The sequence below is a fragment of the Gadus macrocephalus genome, chromosome 8, assembly GCF_031168955.1.
Source record: "Gadus macrocephalus chromosome 8, ASM3116895v1".
Classification (NCBI taxonomy): Eukaryota; Metazoa; Chordata; class Actinopteri; order Gadiformes; family Gadidae; genus Gadus; species Gadus macrocephalus.
This window is the reverse complement of record NC_082389.1, coordinates 17,606,849-17,632,458: the sequence shown is the minus strand read 5'-3', so window position 1 is coordinate 17,632,458 and position 25,610 is coordinate 17,606,849. Positions and strand designations below refer to the sequence as shown.

The window sequence follows — 25,610 nt, the reverse complement described above, 5'->3', positions numbered from 1 at the left end:
AAATAAAGAGTGTGTGTGTGTGTGTCTGTCTGTGTCTGTGTGTGTGTGTGTGTGCACTCTGTAGGGGGTTGGCCTGCCGACAGGTTGAGTGGCGCTCAGCCTCAGGGTTCCAAATCAGCCTAATGATTTAAAATGGGGCCTCCCTCTCTGTTCTATGTCTCTCATCTTCTAACACACACACACACACACACACACACACACACACACACACACACGCACACAGAGATAAATAATAAATAATATCAGACGCATGCTTCTAATCAAAATCAAGAAAGGGCAGAATTTTAGGGCAAGAATTGAGAGACTTTACTAACATGTGGACTGCTGTCCCACATGTTGAACACATGTTGCAGTGCAGAGTTCAAGTAGGGGAGTTCGGCTGGTGGCCCCAGAGGGCAGTGTGAAGGTGATACCCTCCCCACGCCTCTCTCACATGCACACATACAAACCTGGGCTGGTAGCGCTCTATCCTGTACTTTGAGGTAGGCCCCCTTCCCCGTCTCTTTTACTTCACTGGTCTAGCCAATCGTGTAAAGACTCAAAAAGTCAATGGCGCGCCACACACACACACACACACACACACACACACACACACACACACACACACACACACACCACCCCCCCCCCCCCCCCCCCTTGGTCTCCACTCACCCCTTTGCCCATCAGGCCGTTGTTGAGGGGCAGGCCTATGAACTGGAAGGCCGCCTCCTGGATGAAGTAGGGGTTGAGGATCCTCATGTCTACCGGCTCCCGGGGCACATAGTGGGCCACGGACTTCCAGAAACCCTCCGTCCCCCGCTGGAAGAGGAGGAGGAGGAGGAGGAGACCCATCAGAAAGGAGAGGGAAGAGAAACAAGACTGATTAGGAACCAAATTGTGATGAACCACTAAAATGAGGGGAATGCAAAGTGTGTGAAAGGGCCTTTCACACGCAGTGAGAGACGTCAGAGCCACAGCATCCCCACGCCACCATGGACCACCAGGAGGGAAACAACTGGTCGGGGGCTTGTTGTTCCATTTTCCTTTTAAAAAGGGATACCCAGTGGGGAATTTAATTAGCGGTATTAAGCGCCGCGGTAGCTGCAGCAGCAGAGTGCTCCGTCGCTGGTGTCAAGTGTGAAGGTCCCCATGAGTGTGGTGGTGAGGTGAGGTGAGGGCTGGGGTCGGGCTGCCAGACTGATGGGGTAGCATATGGGCCAGGCCGAGGTTATATACGTGGAAGCGCCACAGGATGTGGAATAAATCACACCTTGACCTATACCCGGCAATTATCATCAGTGGCCGGGACAACACACCTGAACCGAATTATGTAGATTTAGTATTTAGGGGACGCACGCGCACACACACACACACACACACACACACACACACACGCACTCACGCACACACACGTCCATTAAACAAAAAGACTGACAAGAAAAAAAAAAGTTAGTTTCAACATTAAAAATTCCATGGAATTTGTACAAATGATGCAGGGCACAACAACCTCCTCTCCCAGCACCACAAACCAGCCTCTCCACAGCACACCCAACGCATGACTTCCAGGTATGAAGGGAACATGTTGATGGGATTCACCTGTTCAAATAGTTCCACCTCCGCCCTTCTGCCTTTGATACAGCTGTGTGTGTGTGTGTGTGTGTCCGTGTGTCTGTGTGTGTGTAACACACTGACAGAAGCCAGTCCAGTGGGCCGTGCGGTGCTTTGTGACTACGACAGTGGCGGCTTGTCTTTTTAACCCGGGCCCTGCACTGTGCTCTCGGCAAGCCATGACAGGAACCCCAGCTCTTCTCCCCGTCAACACAGCTTGTGTTTGCCAGGAATCTGTTTGGTCGTGCGGTTAAGGTATGTGTGAATGTGTGTGAGATGTCTGTGTGCGTGTGTGTGTGTGTGTGTATGTGTGTGTGTGCGGGAGATTCTGGGTGTGTGTATTTGTCTATAACTGCTTGTATGCGTGAGTTGACTAAAAGAGTAATTTAGTGCTTTTTACCATGAAAGGGAGGAAGGTAAACGGTACACACGCCCTGTCGTTCCACACAATGGCTCAATGGCCACAGACCGTCACGGGCCGGCCCAGCCCCCAGAGAGCAGGCCTAAGTACAGGTGGCACAGAGAACTGTTAGGAACCAATTAGAGGGATGAGTTGGAGGACTTTCGGTCGTCCCTGCATGCTGTGCGCTGAGCAAATAATTCCAGAAGTGGGGAGGCGTTCTTTGGGAGTTATATGCGCTGAAGGCCACCGCTTCAAATCCCCTTTACCAGAAACAAAAAAAGACTGAACAGCATCGTTTGACCACAGTTTGTCAAAAAGTAACCTAAAGAATGTCTCCAAGTCACAACTAGAGCTATTGTGGTAAGGTCAGTAATGGGATTCCAGTGCAACTCAGAGACCCCAGGCCTGGTTTGGGTGAAGGGTTACACATTTGTTCTCATATGATGAATGGGTTATGTGTACCCAAGTTGGGAAAAATGAAAAAAGGCAATATAACATCAATTATGAAATAAAAAATAATGGTAGTAAGAAAAATGAAAAGTCTGAAAGATTTATTCCCGGACGTAAGCATGGCCGGAGCAATAGGTCTTGATTGAGTGAGGCTGATTCTGAAACACTAAACCAACTCAGACACCCTGAGCTCTTTGGAGGAACATCGGAGGAACACAGCCGCCGACGGCCGGGGGCCTGGCCCCAATTCCTCTGATGTCGTAATTCATCACGAGCGCGGCTGCCCAGACGTCTAGGGTTACGCCGGCCTCGGAGGGGTGAGGAGGCACGGGAGATTGAACGAGGCCAGATCCAGCAGTGCTATAAATACACGGATCTGGTTTATTTGGTTGGAGAAATTATACTTTCCTTCTCTGAAGGCAAGAGGTTAAGCGCCAGAGAATACCACCAGGTCTTCTATACTTTTTTTTTTTTTTTTTCTTAGTTAGTTCTTTAAGTCCCGGCTGGAGGGGGGAGGGAGAGGTAGAGACTGCCTGTGTGTATGAACCTTTATAGATTAATAGATTGGAGCTCTCATGGCAGAGATGCCCTTTCATTCAGTAACTGGACCTCAAATTAGGTACGGTCAGCATCCAACGTCAAACCCAGCACAATGACGCTTTACCCTTTACTCGCTGGGCAGAGAGGGGTGCTCTGGCCGTCCCTGCTGCATTACAACTGTGTGTGTGTGTGTGTGTGTGTGTGTGTGTGTGTGTGTGTGTGTGTGTGTGTGTGTGTGTGTGTGTGTGTGTGTGTGTGTTTGTGTGTTTTCGCGCGCTCGCGCGAAAACAGCGAGGTGTTGCAACGTTGGACGACGCGGTGGATCATCAGGGTTGTGGTCCGACAGGAAATGGCTGTTTCCCTTCACCCCGCGACAGCTTTACGGTCACATTGGTCTTGGGTTATTAGATTTAAAGTGTGCCCAAAAGGCTACTCGACGCCCATAGAGGCACCTGTTAAAACAAGGTTAATTGGACGAGGTAATTGTTTGCGCAGCCTGAAGAAGCCAGAGGAGCCCGGGTTGGAGCCGGGCCGCCGGGCCTCCATGTAAGGTCACGAGTCGTGTTGCGCTTGGCCATCGCACACGCCGTTCATCTTTCAGCCCCAGCACTCATCAATGGGAGAGAACGCAGGCACTGGGTTTATTCGCTGAATAACAAAAATGGAATGGGAAAATAAACAGACACTGATTTTCTGTGGATGTGGAGTCGGGAAGCGGTGTGGATTAGAACGACCACTCAAGCCCAATCCGTTAACCGAATGGTTTGGACAGTGGGGGAGCTGTGGTATACAGTCTTAAGACTAATCTCTATGGCCAGACGCGTTTCTCTTCTTCATTGAAGAGGGGGAAAAGAAAAAGGCGATTGTCTTTAACCCCACACGTCGGGTTAATCGGGAGCTGCGGGTGCTCTTACATGGAAGGACTTGGAGCAACAGAAGTCACTAAAGACAACTCTCCACATCTCCATGTCTCTCCGGCCACACGCTTTCCTTGGCTCGCGGCCAGGGGCCCCATCGGCCCCATTAGACGTGTCATCCTCGAATGAACGATGGCTCCGGGGCCAAAAAACAAAACAACAGTCTAATTTGGTTTTATTATCCTAGCCTGATCCTAGGTGACAAAAAAGTGCATGGTCCTGTCAGCGGGTCGGTGATTTACTGGCAGCACTCCAGAGACCCGCGTCAGACAGGAAGGTGAACCAATCTTAACGGGTGGACAGGGCCCAGTGGGCTACAGCGGAGAGAGAGAGATTTTAAGGAAGAATGGCCTTGCTCTCTTGATTCACAGTGGGACGGTGGGGAACAAAGATGGCGCCTATGGTACGGTAGTTGGGGCTACCAGAGACGCCGTTCCCTAGTGCTAGCTGCCAGAGTCGGCCAACTCCCAGGGGATTGTGGTACTAAACCTCCACCACCACCACCACCACCACCACCACCACCGGCTGGAGTATGTAGCCGATCCATGAAGCTAGAAGCTTTGGGTGGGGTTTCACTCAAGAGAAGCCAGGATTGAACAAGGCTCGGGACTCATTGACTACATGAGTTAGCATAGCCCAAGCTCGTGTCATTCACACTGAAGCGACCTCAAGCCCCGGCTGACCAGCGGTCCGCTGCTGTAAGAACAGGTGCAGGCGAGCAGAGCAGTCATTAAAGTAAACAGGCTATCCCACGCAGAGGGACGCAGGCTGGTGTGTGTTTGTTCTTGGGGGGAGTTTATGCTGCATAAATTATTGACACAACTTAACCCCCAAATAAACAATTTTCGCATCTTTGTTAAGCCAAACTTGAGCTCCAAATCGGGATTGCAAAAAAAAGAAAGACAATTTTCCTGTGTTCCAGAATTTAACTAGTTATGGTGTTGAGCATCAGGGAACTTCATGAAGACAGTGTTCATGAGTTTCAGAAATATAAACAAATACAGGACCAAAACCACTGTATGAGGTATATGCATGAACAGAAGGACGAACCACAGGCAGTTGTAGTGGAAGCACTTCTTCAGAGTCCTACAGCAGAGCTCCTCAAGAATAGGCTTATGCCTCTTGTCTCACTTATGGAAACGGCTCAACTTTAATCGCCCTGTTTGGTTTTACCAGGCGTGGATAGTACATGGTACCTTTTTCAGCGTCTCCTCGACCCAGGTTTCAACCAGCTATGGCGATACCAAAACGTGAAAACACTACAAACTACTTGGTCCCAGAGAATCGTCACTACCTTGAGTCACCGTGTCTGTATTGCGCGACACGGTACAACCTGCACAAACCTGAGCTGACCTCTATGGCTACCCACAGAAACACCACTGGATCAATAGACACATGTACTTTGTCGGTTCGCACAATAAGCAGCACATTACAATTTTGTCCCACAACAATAAAATGACAAAATAATGTTGAATTTGACTGTACCGGTAAGACACGATTGCCGCTTTGCTAAAAAGCGGTACCAATTGTCATTGCACCAAGGTTGAATTCTGACGGCTTGGTCAAAGGAGGGAAACTCCATTATAATCTAATCCGTTTGATGCAAAAGATATGTTGGCGAAAGGGTTGGATCCATTTGTTTTTTTCACTGATGCGATTGTCATTGAAAATTGTGCAGATTCTTGTCATAACAGATCTAAATCGTTTCTTTCTCACCAATGTAAGAGGACATCACACCGAAACTGTTTCCATTGTTCCTGTGCATGTCCCCTTGAAGAGGGCGTCACGGCAGTGAATTGGCACATCCCTAGGTCGACCCTGACATTGACACTGTAGTATCTACAATGGAAAACCAAACTACCTGGTATCAGAAGCGAGTGGAATTGAGCTGGTACCATGCGGGGGGAAAAAGCCATTCCAGAGAACACCCAAAACATACAGTACTGGAAGATCAGTAAAAGGAGTTTAAAAAAAGGACGGCTAGTCTCACAAAGATTACAAAGTTGATGAGAATGAAATCACCCAAGCATTAGAATACCCAAACATGGAACAATAATCTTCTCATGGAAAATATACAAATGGGAACCAAGAATCCACAGTTCTTAATTGCCGATGTCTCAGAGAGGGATTTACATAGCTAAACCGTATGTAAACAGCAATATGTGTCCAAGACCCTCCCCCTCGCTTATCTCTATTGAAGGGATCTGAGATCATAACAAGTGATGTGCAACCCTCCTAAAAATACCACACCAATAAGACAGTCCAGGGAAGGTGTCTGGAAAAGCACTTAGATTCAAGCTGCTCATAAACATACCAACATTACATGCATTCTTTGGGCTTTATGCTGGATACAGGCAATATAAAACAATGACTATAATCTGCCTCAGCTATACTGCTGCTAAATCTAACAAAACATAAATGGGATAAATTCTTACATTTACACAACCTTACTTTAAAGTTTTAGATGTGGACAAGATGATAAGTGGAGGCTTGATAAAAATAGACATTGAAACAAAACTACTAACATTTCTTTTGCCATTCTTCTCTGTTCCTTTGTAAATCTAGCAGATGCTTTAAATGGAGCAAAAACTAAAAAGGAATTTGATTAAATGAAGGATTACGAGTTGGACACGCATGTTCCACACATGTCTGCGTCGGGTTCTTATAAGGATCCAGCCTTCTCTCAGCAACCACGGAAGCCTTTTCCAGCAAGAGTGTTCAACTACACGTTTCGGAGAATCCTTCAACAAAATGTTGTTGTAATAAAACCCTCATCCTTTTATCAAATCCAACCATTTAATTTATGGCACCATAGTCACTTCATTCCCTAACACTTCTTTAGATCTTAACATCGATGTATAGGTTGACATTCCTACTCGATTCCATCATACACCCTTTCCCTTATCCAGTTACTGCCATTCCCAACTGGAGAATGGCAGTTGAGGATGTGGTGGTGTTTGATGTTAATGCAGTAGACCTGACAGGAAGCCCGAAAAAGGTCGGCCAAATTATGGAAGCGAGACCTCCGAGGCAATTAAGAAAGGAGAACGGCAGCCATGAACTGCTAACGATCACAATTAAGGTTGTCTGGTGGTCATTAGGACTGTGTACATGTTGTACTTCAGGAGTTTACAAGTCGCTGCAGCTCACCACATAAGTGCTCCACTGAGCGGGAACCGCCTCAGCCAGGAGGGCGAAATGGGCTTAGAGGTTTACCAAAGTAGGAAATGTCTCAGGAGGTGCACAATTGAGAATAATAAGTCATGTTTCAGCGATGCGACCGACTGAAGTTGTTGTGGTGTGCCATGGTGCGGAGATTCCCTTTTGTTCGGGAAAGGAATCTAAAGCATTCGCCAATTTGCCTCTGCTTCTCTTGACTCATACCACGACCTCTGGCCCTGTTGGGGGTCACTGGAGTCCAGCTTTTCAGCCGGCCTCGGCGAGGTTATCCGGTGTGTGAAACCTGCATCTTCACATTCCCATGACGGAAAACCGGAAAAACAATGGGAACACTTGACAACGGTCCGGCTCCTGTGTGGTGGCCAATGGGCGCTTGAGGGCGGAGCTTGTGTCCAGACCAGGCCAGGTCCGCCGGTGAGTGGTAATGACTATATAGGACGGGAACAAGCGGTTCTCTGTGGTCCGGGGGAAGCTCTGAAGATAACCGCACAGCGGGCAGCACAGCATGTTGATCTGGGGCCGTATTCACAAAGGATCTTAGGGCTAAAAGTAGGTCCTAACTGGCGAATTTAGGAGTAACTCCTAAAAATAATGGGCGTGTCACTCTTAAATTTAGGACTCCTAACTTTTTTCACTAAGAGCAATTCACAAAGTATTTTAGGACTAAAAGTAGCACCTAAGTCTAGGAGAGCTTAAAAGTCCTCAAGAGGACTCCTAACTCAGTAAGACCTATTCACAAAGAATCTTAAAATGCCTGCGAGACGAAATGTTAGGGTATTCAACTTATTGTGGAGTTAATGCGTGATGCAATAACATCCCCGACTAACAGGAATAATCCGATTAGTCCCGAAATATAATGTTATAAAGTTATAAAAAAATATATATAACTTATAAAAAATAAAAATAATTGCGCCATCAAAAGACGAGGACGTGTTCGTCAATAGGAAGAAAGTGCATTCCATCAACACGCAGGTTGTTTTTGATGCAAATTTTAACATAGCCTACTGGATGTTGTTGCAAAGTGGCCTGGATCTACAGCTACCCATGATTCGCGCATTTTAATGGTGAGCGGTCTGAGGCAGCTTTTTGAGATGTACCAGTTGGGTGTCACTTGCTGGGTGACAGTGACTATCCATGCAAGACGTGGCTCTAGACACCCTACCTCAATCCACAACCGGGAGCACAGTTAAATGTAAGTGATTACGCAGATTACGCTTAGTCCTATGCGTAAAACACATCGTATTGGCTCTTTGCGAGCACACAAACATACACGAAATGTTGTGGAGAGAGGAATTGGGCAGATGAAACGTCGGTTTCATGTCCTCCACGGCGAAATACGCCTCACCCCAGAGAGGGCAAGCACAGTAATCACTGTATGTGCCATTCTACACAACCTCTGCAAGCGGAGGAACATTCCACAGCCAGACGACGATGATGATGATGATGATGATGGCGATCAACATTACAAGGAATTTGGCCGTGTGGAACCGAGTGGACAGGCATTTAGGGATCACTTTGAAAACACATTTTAGGTAAACACCTTGGCACAAATCAGTCAACACTTGGGTAGTTCGTAACATTTATTTTCTTTTACGTATTTTTATTGTTTGCTTTCTCTCTCTCTTGAACGTGCAGGCTACAACGTCATTATCGTGGTCTGCACAAAATTGTCATCATGCGTGTATTCTGCTAACTGCACTATAACTACTTAATAGGAATTCATTTCTAGCCTGGGCTATTTCCTTGTTTTTCGGTGATTCAGTGGGCTCGTCTGAACAACCAATCACCAGCTTCTAAACAGCTTCTAAACTCGTGCACGAGAATTGACGTAATCCATAGCAACGGCGCGTCACTCTTAGTTCACTCTTTGTGATTTATCCTTAGTAAGAGTAGGTCTCAGCGGCTTTGTGAATAACTTTTAAGAAAAAACTCCTACGTAAAATGTTTTAGCGCGAGTTAGGAGCACTCCTAGCGGTAAGATAAAATGCTTTGTGAATACGGCCCCAGTTATCTAGGTGACTCACGCATGGCAATCAGGGACAACCGGAGAACCAAGCTAGTCCCATGGTTCTTGTTCCTTATCCAAGCGTGTAAATGTTTATGAAGGCACATATGTATGCTACTTGGGATTGATCTAAAGATGTTGGGAGGGGACGCGCGCTATAGATATTAAAACATTCTCGCATTTTTAACCTCCAATTTGATGACCAATCTTCTATTTTCCATGGATTTCGCTGTATTATATCAATAAATATACCGATTAAGTGATCCCCAGGCAATCCATCATTCTGGGCTATATTTATCTTCATAGTCTGGTAAATTTTTATGCATAACACAATATTTAGATAAGCCCTTACTCGTCCCCCACCCATTTGGGAGTCGGTATTCCTTGAGGTATTTCCTTATAGGAGAAGGGGGCTCCCCCCTCCATCTCTGGTGTGTCCGTGATGGCGGTGGAGAGCAGCGAGAGCTCCCAGTAAACAAATAGGAGAGCTAGAACACTGACACTCCACCCTCAGACCCTGTTTACCGCCGCCTGTATATCCTCCACTGACCCTGTTTGAAAGGATCCCGGCATATACAAACAAAGGTCCCTGTGTATGCATGTATACGGGTCGGGAGTGGGTGGGTGTGTGCGATATGAGTGCGTTATGTGTGTCGGTACATGAAGGCTGCCTCAAAGCAATCCAAAAATCGCACATATGTGCAAGAGTGACCGGTTATCATGTTTGATCCATCTGTAAACAACTTAAAATGGCCAATCACACCCAAACCGCACGTTTAGATGGGTGGGGCCCAACCTTTGTCAGAAAGACATGTTGTATGTTGCGTATATGTGTATGTTCTTTATGTAGATTCGTCTGGACTTTCAAATTAGGGCGGCCAGCATGATTGTGGTGGGAGGCCTTCTCTGCACATCTCCCACTCTCGTAACATCTCCTAATTTGTAAACCCGGAAGAGATCATCAGTGAGACTTCAACTGCAAGGGTTAATTTAGAATGATGAATCGTCTGCAAGCTTTTGTTCTAAACTCAAGTCAACTGTGTATGTATTTGTATGTCTGTCCATGTATCCGTTTGTAGCTGTGTGCATGTCCGTGAGTGTGAGTGTTTCTGCGTGAGAGGAAGAGGATTCAGTGGGAGGATGCAGTATGCATGTTTGCGCAAGTGTACAAAAACAATAAGAGATTGGGAAACTAGCACTCTAATTTGTAGGGAAGGGGTTGCTGGAGGGAAGCTGGTGGATTTGCATGCAACCGCTTTCACATGGAAAGTCATAAAGACTTCTTCCTCTTTTTAAAAATAGTTTTAAAATGGAAGGCCATCAAAAAGCAAGGCTTCACATTGCGATGCAGTTTCCTATAAGTTTGCCTGCTGCCCAAAAGGCCCCTTCCCAACGGACGTAGCGATACTACAGTCCCCCTCCAGAGCCACCCAGCGAGCTAAGCTAACTTGTCACAGTCACATTAAGTCTCCCTCCTGTGATTGACTGCATCACCAAAGGCCCGCTGCGGCACTGGGAGGATCAACCGCCCCGGGTCCACTGAAGCGGATCGTTTTCTAAAGCCAATTGTCTCTGCACGCTCGCTCAGCCGTTATTGATGTAAACACGCTGGTGGTCACCGCCGCCATCCACATGATAGGTTAGGGGGGGGGTCTATACACACACGCCTGCGTGGAAGCATGTGTACAAATTAAAAGAGACCAGACAAGAGCGGTTATCTGTTGCATTGCTGGGATTATGGCGCTGCATTAGTCTGAGACAGCCCACGGTGATGCGGTAAGTTGGGCCAGGCGACTGACAATAAGGCTAGGATTAAACACATCTCAAACGTTTCTTTTGATCACGATGCCCGACACCCAACATCCTGTTTCTACTGTAAACACGGAGAGCGTTGCCAGGTAGCTACAGGGTAGTCTTGAAAGAAGGAAGAGAATGATTCAGCATCTTCCTTCTGTTTGTTGTACCTAAATGAAAAGGAAAGCCCATCCAGGGCTTTTATTTACGAGTGCGGGAGTGCAGTAAACATGTGTAAAGGTTAGCCGGGCGGCGGCCCAGGCCCCCGGGGGCCCCCTGATCCTGGGGATCATTTTTCATCAGGAGTCTTTCACAACAATGATGGGCCTTATTTGTCAAGTGACAAACATTGTAAAAGGGCACTTTAAACTCTTTCCACGAACCACGCGAGAGACACAGAGACAGGAGTCAGTCTCCCTGATCCCACGTGTACAGCCACTACCATCAAGGTGTATCGGCTCAGTGTCATACACAGGGGTGCTGTTACACAGGGGTGTTGTTATACAGGGGTGTTGTTGCACAGCGCTTACAAACAGCGATCACAGTAGAACACAAGGTGAGGACGATTGGATAACACGTCAGAAGGGAGGAGGAGGAGGAGTAGCATTACCAGTCTATTGTCCTCGAGCTAAACGATAGGGTTGATGTTGCAACAAGTGAACATTACAGTGGCAGTCAATCATCTGTCGCTCATCTGACGGTAGGTTAGCAGCTGGCTGTGTGAGGATCCCGGGGTTACAGCCAATCAAAAAGGAACAGTGAGAGCAGAGGAATGCTCCTTATTGCTAGATGTTTAGCAGAGCTAAAGAGGGCCACCGCATGTCGCGTGTGTTGGCTCCCAGTGCACTAGTTAAATGGATCCCAAACACAAACCTTTTCAATCAGCGGGCGTACACACAGGCCGACGAGGACCAGCCGCTTAGTGACAGCTGGATGAACCGCTGTGAGAACACGCTGATGATTAGAAGGTGACGGCGGTGATCATAACACTTCCAATGCCTCCATTATGCAGAGAGAGATGTGTCCTGCCATCTGGTTTGAGGAATACTGGCACCCATGACCCAAAACACCAAACAAACCGTCTCCCGCTCTTTCCACTTTATGAGCAACGTTTTTGTTTCAAAGTCCATCTAAAAAGAAAAACGGTACCAAATTATACAAAATAAAACACTTAAAAAAAACATCTGTTGACACTAAGACCGGTGCTAATGGTACACTGAATAAATCCTGTCCTCGAGTTTGATGTATTACTTCACTGCTTTAGACCAAAACATAGCCGAGGATGGGGGGGGGCTTTGAGAATAGATCCGTTGCATCCGTCAGTAGCTCCGTCTACCACTCCATCGCCTCCCCCCTCTCCGCTGCCCTTGATTCAACTCATGAGCACAACATTCTTCTATCCGAGCAGATCAAAGAGTCTGACTCCAGGGGCCAGATCAATTATCCCGGCTGGCCATTTCAATTGTCCCCTCATTCCCACTGAAACCCAGAATTCTGGCCCCCTTCAAAAGGGCCCCGGGGCCATCAGGAAGCCCATGGAGCCGTTTTACACTCACCGTTTCCCCTCCCCCCCCCCGATCTCTAATCATTTGCTTTGCTTTCTTCTTATCTCTGACCTGACATTATTCCCTGGTGCAGATCATTCTACCCTTAACCATGACGTTCCTCCGACTTGTCCCTCTAGTCAAATGTCCTTCTTCGGTTTCTTTATTTTCTTTAACCACCCCCCCCCCCCCTCAATCTTCAAGTCGCTCACCTGCGTCAATAGTTTTCACTAATGTCACCTTGTAAGAAAGAAAATCCTTGTTGCAGGCCTCTGAAAAGCCTGGGAGGTAGACTTCCTAAACCTGGACTTGACTGAAGAATTCCATGGCGTCGACGGGACAAAGAGACGTTACTACAATTCCTGCGCACTCAATATGCCTTCCCCTCAAAGGACGGCGATTTAATCCACTCTTAGTAGAGGCCTTGCAATATGCGCCTTTATTGTACTTGAATTGAATGGAAACCACGGCCTATACAATCTCTACAGATACTAGCCTCTGTTTAAGTATAAAGAGGGGCTTGTGAAAGCCTTTTTCCAGTGAGTGGTTTGAGAGGGCTCAGGGGTAGTTAAAGTCTGCAGCAACCTTTAGTCTTTTTTTTTTTTTCATATAGATAAGGGAGCGGCAATTTAGTCCCATCAAACCCGACCCGGCGATAAAGAGACCCATTCGCAGCCCGCCACTCAACCGCGGCAACAAAGGGTTTCTGTGGCGCATCCACCTTGGAAGGGAAAGGGCTTACCCTGTCCCTCCAAGTGGACAGGATTGGAGTGGAAATGAATTGCTTTGGAGAGATATAAATGTGTTGAAGAACATGTCATGTACGAATGACTGAAAGGCAAAACATTGAACTTTTAAATGCCGGTCGATGAAGCGGTAAATTACTTTTCTGTCTGAAAAGTTTTTACCATCAAACTCACACATTTAGGCCAAGTCAAAAATTCCTGCTGTACAATCCGTATTCGTATTAACATTGCACCTCTTTTGCACTAATAAGGAAGAGGTGTGTTTAGAATGTTGTTCCACAGAGAAAAACTAGATTTAGATTATGTATTACTTTACATAGTCCATGACATCCCCGTTTATTCAGACCTTGAGCCAAAACTGCTCCTCTCCTGGGGAGAGGGTGAAATATTGTCCATATCCTTATATTTTTGGCCATGATTAGGGACACACACACACACACACACACACACACACACACACACACACACACACACACACACACACACACACACACACACACACACACACACACACACACACACACACACACACACACACACACACACACACACACTTACCGGCTTCTCCTTGAAGACCATCTGCCGGAGCCACTTGAAGTCCAGAGGTTTGAATGCAGAGAAGACGAAGAGAGAGTCCTTCTCGTATCGGTCCGGCTTTTGGATGGCCCCCTCTGGATACGTTATCCTCATTGTAGTTTTGGTCCCGACGTCCTTAACGTAGCCATGTACCGGAGCCTCGTTCAACCTTCCGATACACAGACGAGGGACGGGGAACTCAGACCTCCTCCCAAGAAGAGGAACTGCATTCTGATGCAGACTGATACCGTCCGTGCACTTTACCCCCCAAACACTAACTGTTGAGATTCACTTTCCCTTTTATCTCAGGGCTGATGAACATGGGGGGTGACAAGAGTCTGCAATGCTGTATAATGCAGCGAGACAAATCGTGAACAGGAATCACAACAGTTTATGTTTGTGGGCTTGCACAGTAAATAACTTGAGGAGGTGAAGGAGTTTGCCCACCTCACGACAACGTCGTATTCGTCTATCCGGGACCCCAGGGACTTGTTTGCTAGGATTCCTCCGTTGCCCACAATAATGCATCTTTTACAGCTCAAACTGAATAGGAAACAAAGAAAGCGTTAATCCAAAAGGGAACCCACACCATTTGTCTAATTTGTTAATTATTTGGAACCCTTGGATTTCAAATGTTACCTGTCCAGCTCTTCACCAAGTCCATATTGCTTGGTTGAAGTTAAAATAATCTCTATGATCCTCTCTGCAGAAAAACATGAAACAAAAGTGCAAAAAGAAAAGAAAGAATGGTTTAGCTGTGAATTAAATACAATACATCCTGAGCCACTTGAATTATCTCTGAGGGTTGCAAGGTTGCCGTCATGAGTTTGTTCGGCAAAATTGTTTAACAGTCCATTCCGCTTCAAAATGATAAATAAACCGCTAATATTTTTTGGACAATATGTAGTGTAGTATCACAGTTCACCAAGCCTTACATATCAGACTTAAATGAATGACCCAAACACAATGTCTAGACCGGGTACACTGCAAGTGGCATCAAGGTCCTCACACATCAAACTGAACCAGGCTAATGGAAGGCTAAGCGAGCCTAACGTTCCTATGGAAGAAACGATTGTTTTCCTACAACCTGCCGTGGACCTCACCAGTGATAGAGACAAGGTGGAGGAGGCGAACTAGGTGGTCCTTCGAAGCAGTGGAGGAGAGAACGCCTCGCGGCTCGCTCTGACTGGCCGTTTACTCAAACCCCTGATAAGGACTGACCAATAGGCCCTCTGCAACGGTTGTGAGGGCGACGGTACCATGGACAACGAATAATAAAAGAACAACATGTGCTCTGGCTTGGGGGGGGATGAAATCTGGGAGAAATAAGAATTTGGTACTCTCTCTCTCTCTCTGTGTCTGTGTCTGTGTGTGTGTGTGTGTGTGTGTGTGTGTCCTTTATGTACAGACAAACCCCATAAAAAGCACTCAACAGAGGAATGCTGCTTTTCAAACAACCACATTCTCGCAGGAGGAAAATGGGCAACTGAGGGATAGTGTCCACGAGCGTCCGGAAAACACCTGATTGTGGGACGTGTGTTTAGCCATAGCACGCATTCCTGCCGTGTTCTGCGGGCCATTCCACGGAGCGTCACGCTAACAGAGCGTCTAACAAGACGGACGTTCCCCGCTCTACTCTTCAGAACCGTGCCGCCGGGACGCAGGAATGGGCGCTCCATAACCGTCGGACTTCCGTTCGCAACCTCACAGGACACCTCTTCTACTTATACGGGAGTCATCGAACCTGAGTCGGGTCTGCTGCTGTTGTGCAGCGCCTGTGTCAACAGCTTCACCGTTCAGAGGACTAGACTGTGGTTTAGTAGATTAATATTAAAATAAGGAAGAGTTATCCGTGAATGTCAACGATATAAAATGATCCAACCCGAATTACACCTTTTCGGAAGTTTCAGATATTACAGAAAAGAACGCAGATTGTTTTTTTTCTTTCGCATATCGATAAATAGATATATTTTGAGGCTTCAGTCAAAAGAGATTGAAACGCCAAGTACAAACGTGCATCGTTGCACCCTACATCCACGGCACCAACCTACAACGGACCTATAAGAGCGCAGAGAGTATGAAAACCATTGGCAGAGACACGGGGGGCCTCGGGCCATTTAGAAGACACATTAGGCCTCCGGTCGACAGGGCTAATGATCAACCCCATGGGGGGGAGAGGGAGGATGGCGGGCCACTGGCCCGTTGTTTGGATGTGGTGTCGATGTCTTGAATCAAGCATCACCCCGGCCTGCGTAAACACCAGCCCAGGGAACACACCTGGACCCTAGGAGGGCAAAAAATGAAATGAATGACAACTGGCTGGCGTCTCTTTCTGCTCTGGACATGGAAGCTAATTGTTATAAGTACCCGGGGTAAACATTTCACCCAAGTATGTGTCGGGGTGCAGCCGAAGACGAATGACTCACGAGGGTTCAGACACGAGTCTGGTACGCGCCGCTTACCCCAGCATGGCGGGGGGCTGGGGAGGGGGAGGGGGAGGGGGAGGGGGTGGGGGTCTCGGGTTGAAATACAGGAGAAGAGTTGGAGGTGTCAACCAGATTCATATACACAGACACGGTGTTCGGGGGAAGCAGCCTAAACACAGTGAAGAGGCATAGGATGGGGACGCTGTGTTTACGTGCCCGCTGGGGAGCAATAGCTTTGAATCATGGTCCACGGCAACAGAAATAAATACCGTTGTTAATGAATTGACTTCCTCTACTGGCTCTGATGGTTTTACAATCGCAGATGAAGCCAAATGTCAGCGCAGACAATTAGGAAGAGTGGTCCGACTCTCCCTCATATTTTCTTTTAGAAACGAAGTAGACTGGTACTCGTAGCAATATCCTCAATTGGGATTGGAAGAGGCCCACTCTTACCTTTACTTTCCCTTGCTCTTTTTTCTTCATTTTAAACCAAGCGTTGGCCTGAGGTGAACCTCGGTCACTGCACGGCAGCATCAGTCAAAGTAAGAATAAACTTATAGGATCACCCTTTTTTCCCCCCAGCTGGGCTTCCCGACAGTTCTAGTTTGGAATCCTTTGTGGAGGTTCTATTCAGAATCCACACGTATCATCGCTCCACATGAGCACCGCCGAAAAGGAACCCCCCCCCCCCTGCCTGCAGCGGCCGTGATGAAAACAGAGACCAGGTGTAGCACCCACACACTGGGCGTGCTCCCTTTGATCGTCGACCCTGAGAGCGCACGGGCACGTTCGCCTGCAACGCTGCAGAGTGGCGTGGCAAAAAAAAAAAAGGCAACATTCAGTGTACCCTTACGTGTGTTTCTGCAAGCTATGCAAGTATTTGAAAATGTCCGCTAGCACACCTCGCTGCAGAGGTGGTTGTTTCCCTTCTGCGTTATCTCTCCGATCCTTGTGTCTACGTGGGTTGGTGCGATTTTGGCCGTGGCACTGAAAGGTCGGATTAGGGTCAGAGAATGGTAAATGGTTTGCATGGGGTTAGGGTTTAGCCGCCTTGCTCAGTGAAATCTCAAGTCTCAGCTAGGAGGAGCTGGCGATCGAACTAGCAATCTTCAGGTTACCCAATGCCACCCCAGAATAACCAGTGCAGACTGTCAAAGAGACTGCACTAAACCCATATCTGCTGAGATTAGCATCCCCGGTAAGCCAAATGTCACCAGCTATGCGACAAAAACATAGATTAGAAATAACAGACAATCCCTGAATTATCTTTCTCATATGCAGCCTGTGAACCAGTTTGCCGTCATAGGAGTCTGGCCCCCATCGCGTTTAGACAGATTTCCAGTAAACCTGACATGGGTTGGGCCAATCACACCCCATATAATATGGGGTGTTTAAACACGATTACTGTACAGGTGCTTCCCATGGGAAAGCCGTTTGGCATTTCATAAACACCAAAGAAGGCTATGGCTGATTTTTTTCAATGACCATTGGTTGTAGGTCTGTCCTACTGTGTTCAGTGGCATAATGGGTGTACGCCCATTGATAAAGCACTTCGGAAATCCAAAATGAACTTCCAGACTGATACCCATTTGCCAATTGGTCTGGCAATGTCAGGCTTGCTCATCTGGCCATTGTGGTAGAAAATAATGAAGGTTTAAAAAGGATATTTGCCAAATGTTTGAAATAATAGTACCAGCAGGGGGGAAGAGGGGCAGGATTTAGACCCTGTTCTACTGTTATTCAACACCTCAGAGGGTCCGGAGTTGACCGGCAAACAGATAAGACTCAGATAAGACATCCCTCTGTAGTCAATGACATCAGTCTATTTCTCAGTTCCCTTAGATAATAAGTATGAGTAAGCTTTACTTTAAGTATAAATCATATAAGAACATAATATAATTTATATTCACAATGGAACCAAATGTAAAAATACTTGGCCTTCCTGTGTCAAAACAAATGCTTGCATTCCGATGAACCCCCGACGCCCCATGTAAATGAGCTCTTACAGAGACCCCATGGTTCCTCGTCTGTGGTCTTAGAATGTAACTAAAGCTATCACAGCTTTAGTTACCTCGGAGATCCCGAGCCGAAGAGCTCAGTTCTTTTGCAAACAAACTCAGGTGATGTTGTTACTCTTTGCGGTTAAAATAAAGCCTTGATCAATCAAACCTAGTCCTTCTCGACCTCTTGTAATTTGTTAGAGTATTAGATCGTGGGTTTTATCCACGACACCATCTACAGCCATCTATTCAATGACTTCCCAAAAGACACCTGTCACATCAATGCTTCTTTAAGCATGGCACAAAGTACCATGTGTTTATTGTGTGTTTGGATCCGGAAAAGGTGTGAAGGAATGATCCAGGTTTGGAAAAAACAAGCATCTGGGTATCCTAGGGCCTTGGGTCATGATCAACAGCAGTTTAATCGTCCTGATAAACAAGCCGAGTTTCAGTAGACTTTGCCTCATGAGGATTATTAACAATTATTTGCTCTTTTCATCATGCATACAAAAAGAAGTTCTAATATCAGGGGCTAAGTGATGGCTGGAGATTAAAATGAAAGGTATGTATCATCACCTCCATTTACACAAGTCTAATCTTTGCAACCAAGAACAAAAATCATGCACATTGAAGCACAAAATAATATCACACTGTGTCCATATAAAATTAAACTGGCTATTGGGAGCCTGTTAGCAGTAAAAGCCATGGTGGATTCATTTGGATTTCTGTTGGCATCATTATAGAAAAACACAGCACAATAAGTGACAGGATGCTGGTTAGTATTGTCCTTACCTTGCGTTTTGAAACCAAAAGGCGGCAAGTAATTGCTGACTTTTGATAGCCGTTTAAAATTTCGGTCAAGAAACATCGGAGCTGGTTTCATGAACCTGTTTGAAAAGAGAAGAGGCGGAAAGAAAAGGAAGAGATGGATAAAATTTTTAGGAGAAACGTTCAAACATTACAGAAGAAATGCTGTAAAGTTCCTCATTCAGTCAATTGCTCGTTAAGCTATTAGGATGATATGGATCATTGCAGCACCAAAATATTGCCACAATTAACACAGAGAAGACATCTTTGAATTATACAAAAAAAAACATTGAGTTAGTCATATGGCAGTCTTAACCTCAGCCTCACTTCCTTAAAGATCCTCTGGACAACATAGAAAACCAAACAGTCATGCATTCCCCACATGTCCAACTTCTTCCCACCCCCCAGAGAAATTGACCTCTCGCCCCCCCCCCCCCCCCCACCACCCTGGTTCTGCGAGTCTCATCTCTTTGAGATTTAGATCCTGAATCTAAATCAGTTGAATTTGTTGATGAAAGCCTTTTACAAATTTGAATCAATATTTGCCTGTTTTGAATGGAGAAGTGCTTCGGTTTTGAAATCAAGATACCGAAAGATTCCCACCTAGTCCTCGATCGCCCTCGTCCTGCTTCTCGCAGGAAACAAATGTAGATTCAGAGTAATCAGAGGTAAGAGAGACGGGGACAGAGAATGAATCAGAGGTAAGAGAGACGGGGACAGGGACAGACAGAATGAATAGGGGTGTGACGAGATCTCGTGCCACGAGATCTCGTGAGATTAAACTCGACGATATTACCCGTCGCGTTAAAAATCTGTCTCGCGAGATTTGTGATTTATCCAAACTTCTATTTGTCGCCTGTGGGGGCAGTAATGCGCCTTTGCTACATCTAGCCTGCCAGAACCTAAAGAAGGAGAAGGAAAAGAAGAGGAGGAGAAGGAAGGGAAGCAGGGGAAGCATCGAAAGCAGCCATAAACTGTGTTCGAAATCGTTCCCTATATCACGGATATAGTGTACTGTATAGGGTGCTCGCCATTTTGTAGTGGTGTTCGAATTCTCAGTGGTTAATTTCATGCACTATATAGTGCACTTAAAATACCCAAAATTTGAGTGTACATACGATGTAGCCTACATGTTACTCCCGTATACCACAATGCAATGCGGTCGTGTTTTTCCGGAGGAGAAGAAGAGGCTGAATAACCGCGAAAACGAATACATTTAATCAAAGTACATTTTGGGTACTTTGATTTGGTTTTGCACATAATATTGTTTGCACTTGAAAAAAAGAGAATTATTTAATTTAATTTAACTTTGGTAAATTTTAGTTTCAATGTCATGCATGTAAAGAGTTATAATAAAACATTTCAAAATGCATGCGCGACTTGGTTAAATAAAAGTCTGTTGGTCCAGTCATATAATTTATCATTGTAGTTTTCTTAAAATCTCGTCTCGTCTCGTTCTCGTGAACCCAATATCGTGTCTTGTCTCGTCTCGTGAGTCGTGTATCGTCACACCCCTAATCAGAGGTAAGAGAGAAGGGGACAGGGACAGAGACAGAATGAATCAGAGGTAAGAGAGACGGGGACAGGGGCAGAGAATGAATGAATCAGAGATAAGAGAGACAGGGACAGGGACAGAGAATGAATGAATCAGAGGTAAGAGAGACGGGGACAGGGACAGAGAATGAATCAGAGGTAAGAGAGACGGGGACAGAGACAGAGACAGAGAATGAATCAGAGGTAAGAGAGACGGGGACAGGGACAGAGACAGAGACTGAATCAGAGGTAAGAGAGACGGGGACAGAGACAGAGAATGAATCAGAGGTAAGAGAGACGGGGACAGGGACAGAGAATGAATGAATCAGAGGTAAGAGAGACGGGGACAGGGACAGAGAATGAATCAGAGGTAAGAGAGACGGGGACAGAGACAGAGACAGAGAATGAATCAGAGGTAAGAGAGACGGGGACAGGGACAGAGACAGAGAATGAATCAGAGGTAAGAGAGACGGGGACAGAGACAGAGAATGAATCAGAGGTAAGAGAGACGGGGACAGGGACAGAGAATGAATGAATCAGAGGTAAGAGAGACGGGGACAGGGACAGAGACAGAGAATGAATCAGAGGTAAGAGAGATGGGGACAGGGACAGAGACAGAGAATGAATCAGAGGTAAGAGAGACGGGGACAGGGACAGAGACAGAGAATGAATCAGAGGTAAGAGAGACGGGGACAGGGACAGAGACAGAGAATGAATCAGAGGTAAGAGCGACAGGGACAGAGAATGAATCAGAGGTAGCAGAGACGGAGACAAAGGAAGATAAAGAGAATGCAGTGGAGACAAACAAGAAGTAGCCAGAAGAGGGGAGGGGGGAGTCTACTTCCGTTTTCATAATTATGACTGGGTTTGGCACACACACACACACACACACACACACACACACACACACACACACACACACACACACACACACACACACACACACACACACACACACACACACACACACACACACACACACACACACACACACACACACACACACACGACCTTAATAGGCAAATGAAGTCACTTAGAAACCACTAACGAAAACAGAAGAAGAAATATGGGCCTGTGGTGTTGGCCAACCACATGAGAATCCTTATCTCACTCCAGGAAGAAAGAAGTCATCCTGCCACGGCAGAGAAGAGCTAATAAATAAGGACTTTTGGCTATGTTGACAAACCAGACTTGTAAAGTCTCTCTGGCTGCACTCTTAATAGACACAGCTCTCCACCTTCTCCCACTCAAAGTATGCAGGTTTTACATGTGTACATGTGTGCCCGTGTCCTTTAGTTGATGAACATGAAGCACACCCCCTTCATTTACGCAACATGTGAAAACTTGGGGATTCATGCACGCAACATGGACGCAACATGGGAAAACTTGGGGATTCATGTACGCAACATGGACGCAACATGGGAAATCTTGGGGATTTCTCAACCGGAACCCCGGTTTCAGATCATTTCAGGTCCGAGAGATTAATGCCGACAAGAATCTTTGAAATTGGACCAGTATAGGGCAGAACAGAGCAACCGTGATCTGTGAAAACGGGTTTAACTCCTTTGGGGAAATAGCGCCCATCAATGTTGGTCCTCTAAAGTGCTAGTTTCTGCCCCTGACCGGCTCAGATTATATAAAAAAAATTATGGAAAGAATCCCTAGAGGGAAATCAAACTTATTTAGCTTGATCACGATCTGTTATATTGTGTCCAACTATGTCTAACTCAAGGAGTCTCGTCTGAAATCTCTGAACATTTCCCTTTTGTCATTACATCTCAACTCTCGTTCACCCAAAACACAAAGCTAAACCATCTGTTGTCCAACAGAAAACAAGCACATTTAGAGGACTTCCATTGAAAGATCGCTATTGCCCAAAATTATTACATTCAGCTCCTTTTTAGCAGATTATGAATGCAGCGTTCTCTCGCTCAACACAAGTCCAGTATTTGTTGTCTCCATTAGTCCCTTCGACCTAAAACATTGGGAATATAGAATACAGGTTGGAGAATACAAATTTTCCTTTAGCACTGGCACTCTACCAATCTGCTACTGCAAGAGATTTAAATCTGCAGTGTCTGTCAACCCCCCCCCCCCAATCACTTGCTCTTGAGTCAAACAACGCTACGCTTTTGAAAATAAACGCACTAGGAGGCAGTTTCAGAAGAACGAGATATGGCCTTTGGGTGCTCCGTGGCTGAGTGTGAGGGCTTTGTTACTAAACACCAACCGTTTGTGTTTACACCATCCCACATCAACTCGTCCGTCATGACTGTCTTGTTATTTTGCAACAATGAAGATGCGAGCGAGCGAGGCCCCCCCACCCTCACACATACACACACACACACACACACACACACACACACACATAATAACTTACAGCTGCTACAGATGGACCCTACTAAGTCTTGAAAGAGAGTACAGGCAGAACATGTGCCCAATTCATAGTTCCACATTGTTTATAGTCTTAATTACGAGGCACAACAACATAGTGCAATGTAGTTTAATAATTGGGAATAGATACAAGAGACACAAAGATAAGAGCATTGTATACCATGACCAAACATGGCAGATGTACTTTTGAACGTCTCTTTCCTCCCTGGGTCACTAAATGGCTGCTAATGCCCTGATGGGGGCAACCGACGCATCATGTGCAGAACTAACCTCCTGACTAAAGTATGCCTGCTTACATACCCACGCACACACAGATAGCATGGATGTATTGAGCATCAGGAGGACAGACAGAGGAACTCGAGGTTTGAAGAGCAGAGTGGTAGAAAGGGCCACAGAGCTGAACAGGAGCTCCCCATAAGGATTCACAGCATTGTGTTGTGCATTTCCTTAAGCTTGGTCCATCCCTCACTCCAAGCCACTGTCTTTACAACCGCAGTGCTTCAGGTCGCTGCCAACACTTGATTTAGGGCTCCAATACAACTAGAAATGGGATTGGGCCTAAGGCCCAATCCCATTTCTACCCCTTACCCCTTCCCCTTAAAAACAAGAGGGAGGGGTAAGGGGTAGAAATGGGATTGGGCCTTAATTGTATTGTGTAGGGCAGGGCCCTTCAGAGAAGACAAATCTGAAGGAAGGAGGAGATGATTAGGGTGGAAGCGACATGCTGGAAGTTAAGGAGTCATCGGCTACACCTATTTATAACCGGAAGTGGACGTTACCAGATGTAACCGAACACCACAAAAAAGGGACTTGAAATCTATACATTTCATATTCTTTATTTGACTACATTTATTTGGACTTAATTTGCCTTTCCAGCTTAATTTAGCAAAGCTAGGGCTCATTATGGGGTTAATGGCTTATGAGGGCTGGTTCACAAACCAATTACAGTGTCATTTCTAAAATAACAACTCACCCTTGTCAAGCTGCCAGCCAGGCAAGACAGATCAAGTATGCGCGAGGAAGAGGAAAACATTAAAAAGAAAGAGCAATCAAGCATTAACTGGCATTCAAACTATTTGAATGCCAGTAACAAAATACTAAATTATAAAAAGGGAAAAACTAATTAAATCAAATGTTCGGAAAAACGGACACAACATCTAAAAACGTGTGCACGTGGTGCTTTAGCGCATAACCCTCAGGCGGGTATAACCGTATAACCTCATCTCCCCTGCTATAAAGGGTCTCCTTCTCAGCCCCTCACAGCCTGTTGACCGGTGGGGCTCTGGCTCTGAAGGTGGTAGTAATCAGCCCGCTGCTGGCAGGGGGGCCTGGCGCGTTGGACCCACCTTTGATCAGACACGTGCGGCTGATTGGAGGAAGTTGTTAGGGGAGGACGGGAGGGCGCGCGGGGGGGAAGCCGCCGCACCTCCCCGCCGCTCACCCATGCACCGCAGGTCTGCTAATGTGCAAAGTTGGTCCGCGGCCAAGTCGTGGTGAATGGCCAGCGATCAAACCAGAGTAGGAAACACGACGCGTCTAAAGCCTTTTCCCGCAGACATCCATTACAATACAGTTGATTTATTTCATGTTTCAAGCCAATTATTTATCTGCATAAATTCATTGGTTTTGAGAACCACAATGGCTAATGACACTGGGGGGGGGGGGGATTTCTTTATTAAATGGGTCAGGTTTAGCACTGAAATGTCACTCGCAATTATAAGTTATGTGGAAAATTGCCTCTCTATTAGCTTCATGCTAGAGGAATGCTAAAGAGACAAAGTGCTATACATTGAGCTCCAGATAAGTGGCGAGATGAAAGGACCCAGTGGTGACGTCACAGAGGGCCTACTGAGCGGCCCCGTGGAACCGACTGGGGGCAACGGAACAGGAAGTTGGTGATGAGTCACGGGCATTCTGGACAGGAAGTTGGTCCGTGCTTTGGTAATAAAAGGAGGGCCTGCGGGCCACGAGGACATGAGTAGGAAGGGACAGGGGACGGGGGGGGGGGGACGGGGGGGCCCAAGGGACAGACAGGCTTTTGTGAGGCATGGGGTTTACAAGGACCGACTCTCGTGGTTGCAGAAGAGGAGTGAGATGAATGAGAGGAAGGAAAAACAAGAAGAGGGTTTTGTGGGAGAGCGTGGGGTGTAAGGGCCCCTAGGGGCCAACCTCAGCCAGAGTGGTGACATCATGTGACTGGTTATACTAGTTTGACAGCCTCCGTCTTACATCCTCGTGACACCAAACGACACTGATTTGTTGGCTTCTGTAATCCTGTGGTGTGGATTTAAAATGCCCTTGCTTTGTTCCCTCCTCGATTACAAAAAAGAAGGGCGCATGAGGACGTTATTAATATTCAGACCAACCCAATCTAGAGATCTGACCACAGACCCGGGGGCAAACCAAGATAAGGAAGTGAGGAAGAAGAGAGGTGCTGTTGTTCTCACGTGGGGTAGACGGTGGTCATCTTGGCCGCCGCGTAGCCCTGCTTGCACGCTCCCTCGCTGAGGTTGCCATATTTGTAGGCCAGCTCTAGGGGCCTGCGGATGAGCGAAGAGAACAACAGAACGATAGAGAGAATAATTAGCAACCGGCAGGCGCTGCTGATCATTCACAAGCACATACATAACATTTACGAAAGATACAGAGAGCGGGCCTGTGAAAGGCCGCTATCAGATCCCAAATACCGCACAGCATGAGGGAGAGAA

At 46.6% G+C, this 25,610-nt stretch overlaps 2 protein-coding genes across 7 annotated transcripts in view; one reads left to right on the top strand and one right to left on the bottom strand.

Moving 5' to 3' along the window:
* scinlb (scinderin like b) overlaps positions 1 to 25,610 on the top strand; it is a 305,691-nt gene that overhangs the window by 159,652 nt on the left and 120,429 nt on the right. The gene's annotated exons all lie outside the window — the stretch shown is intronic.
* st3gal3b (ST3 beta-galactoside alpha-2,3-sialyltransferase 3b) overlaps positions 1 to 25,610 on the bottom strand; it is a 46,469-nt gene that overhangs the window by 5,486 nt on the left and 15,373 nt on the right. For all 6 annotated transcript variants that reach the window (XM_060059628.1, XM_060059627.1, XM_060059630.1 and 3 more), the window contains 6 exons: positions 25,350 to 25,442; positions 18,961 to 19,055; positions 14,382 to 14,445; positions 14,190 to 14,285; positions 13,725 to 13,911; positions 652 to 798 (listed from right to left, as the gene is read on the bottom strand). In XM_060059628.1, the coding sequence (XP_059915611.1) occupies positions 652 to 798; positions 13,725 to 13,911; positions 14,190 to 14,285; positions 14,382 to 14,445; positions 18,961 to 19,055; positions 25,350 to 25,442 (682 nt within the window). The remainder of the gene's footprint in view (positions 1 to 651; positions 799 to 13,724; positions 13,912 to 14,189; positions 14,286 to 14,381; positions 14,446 to 18,960; positions 19,056 to 25,349; positions 25,443 to 25,610) is intronic.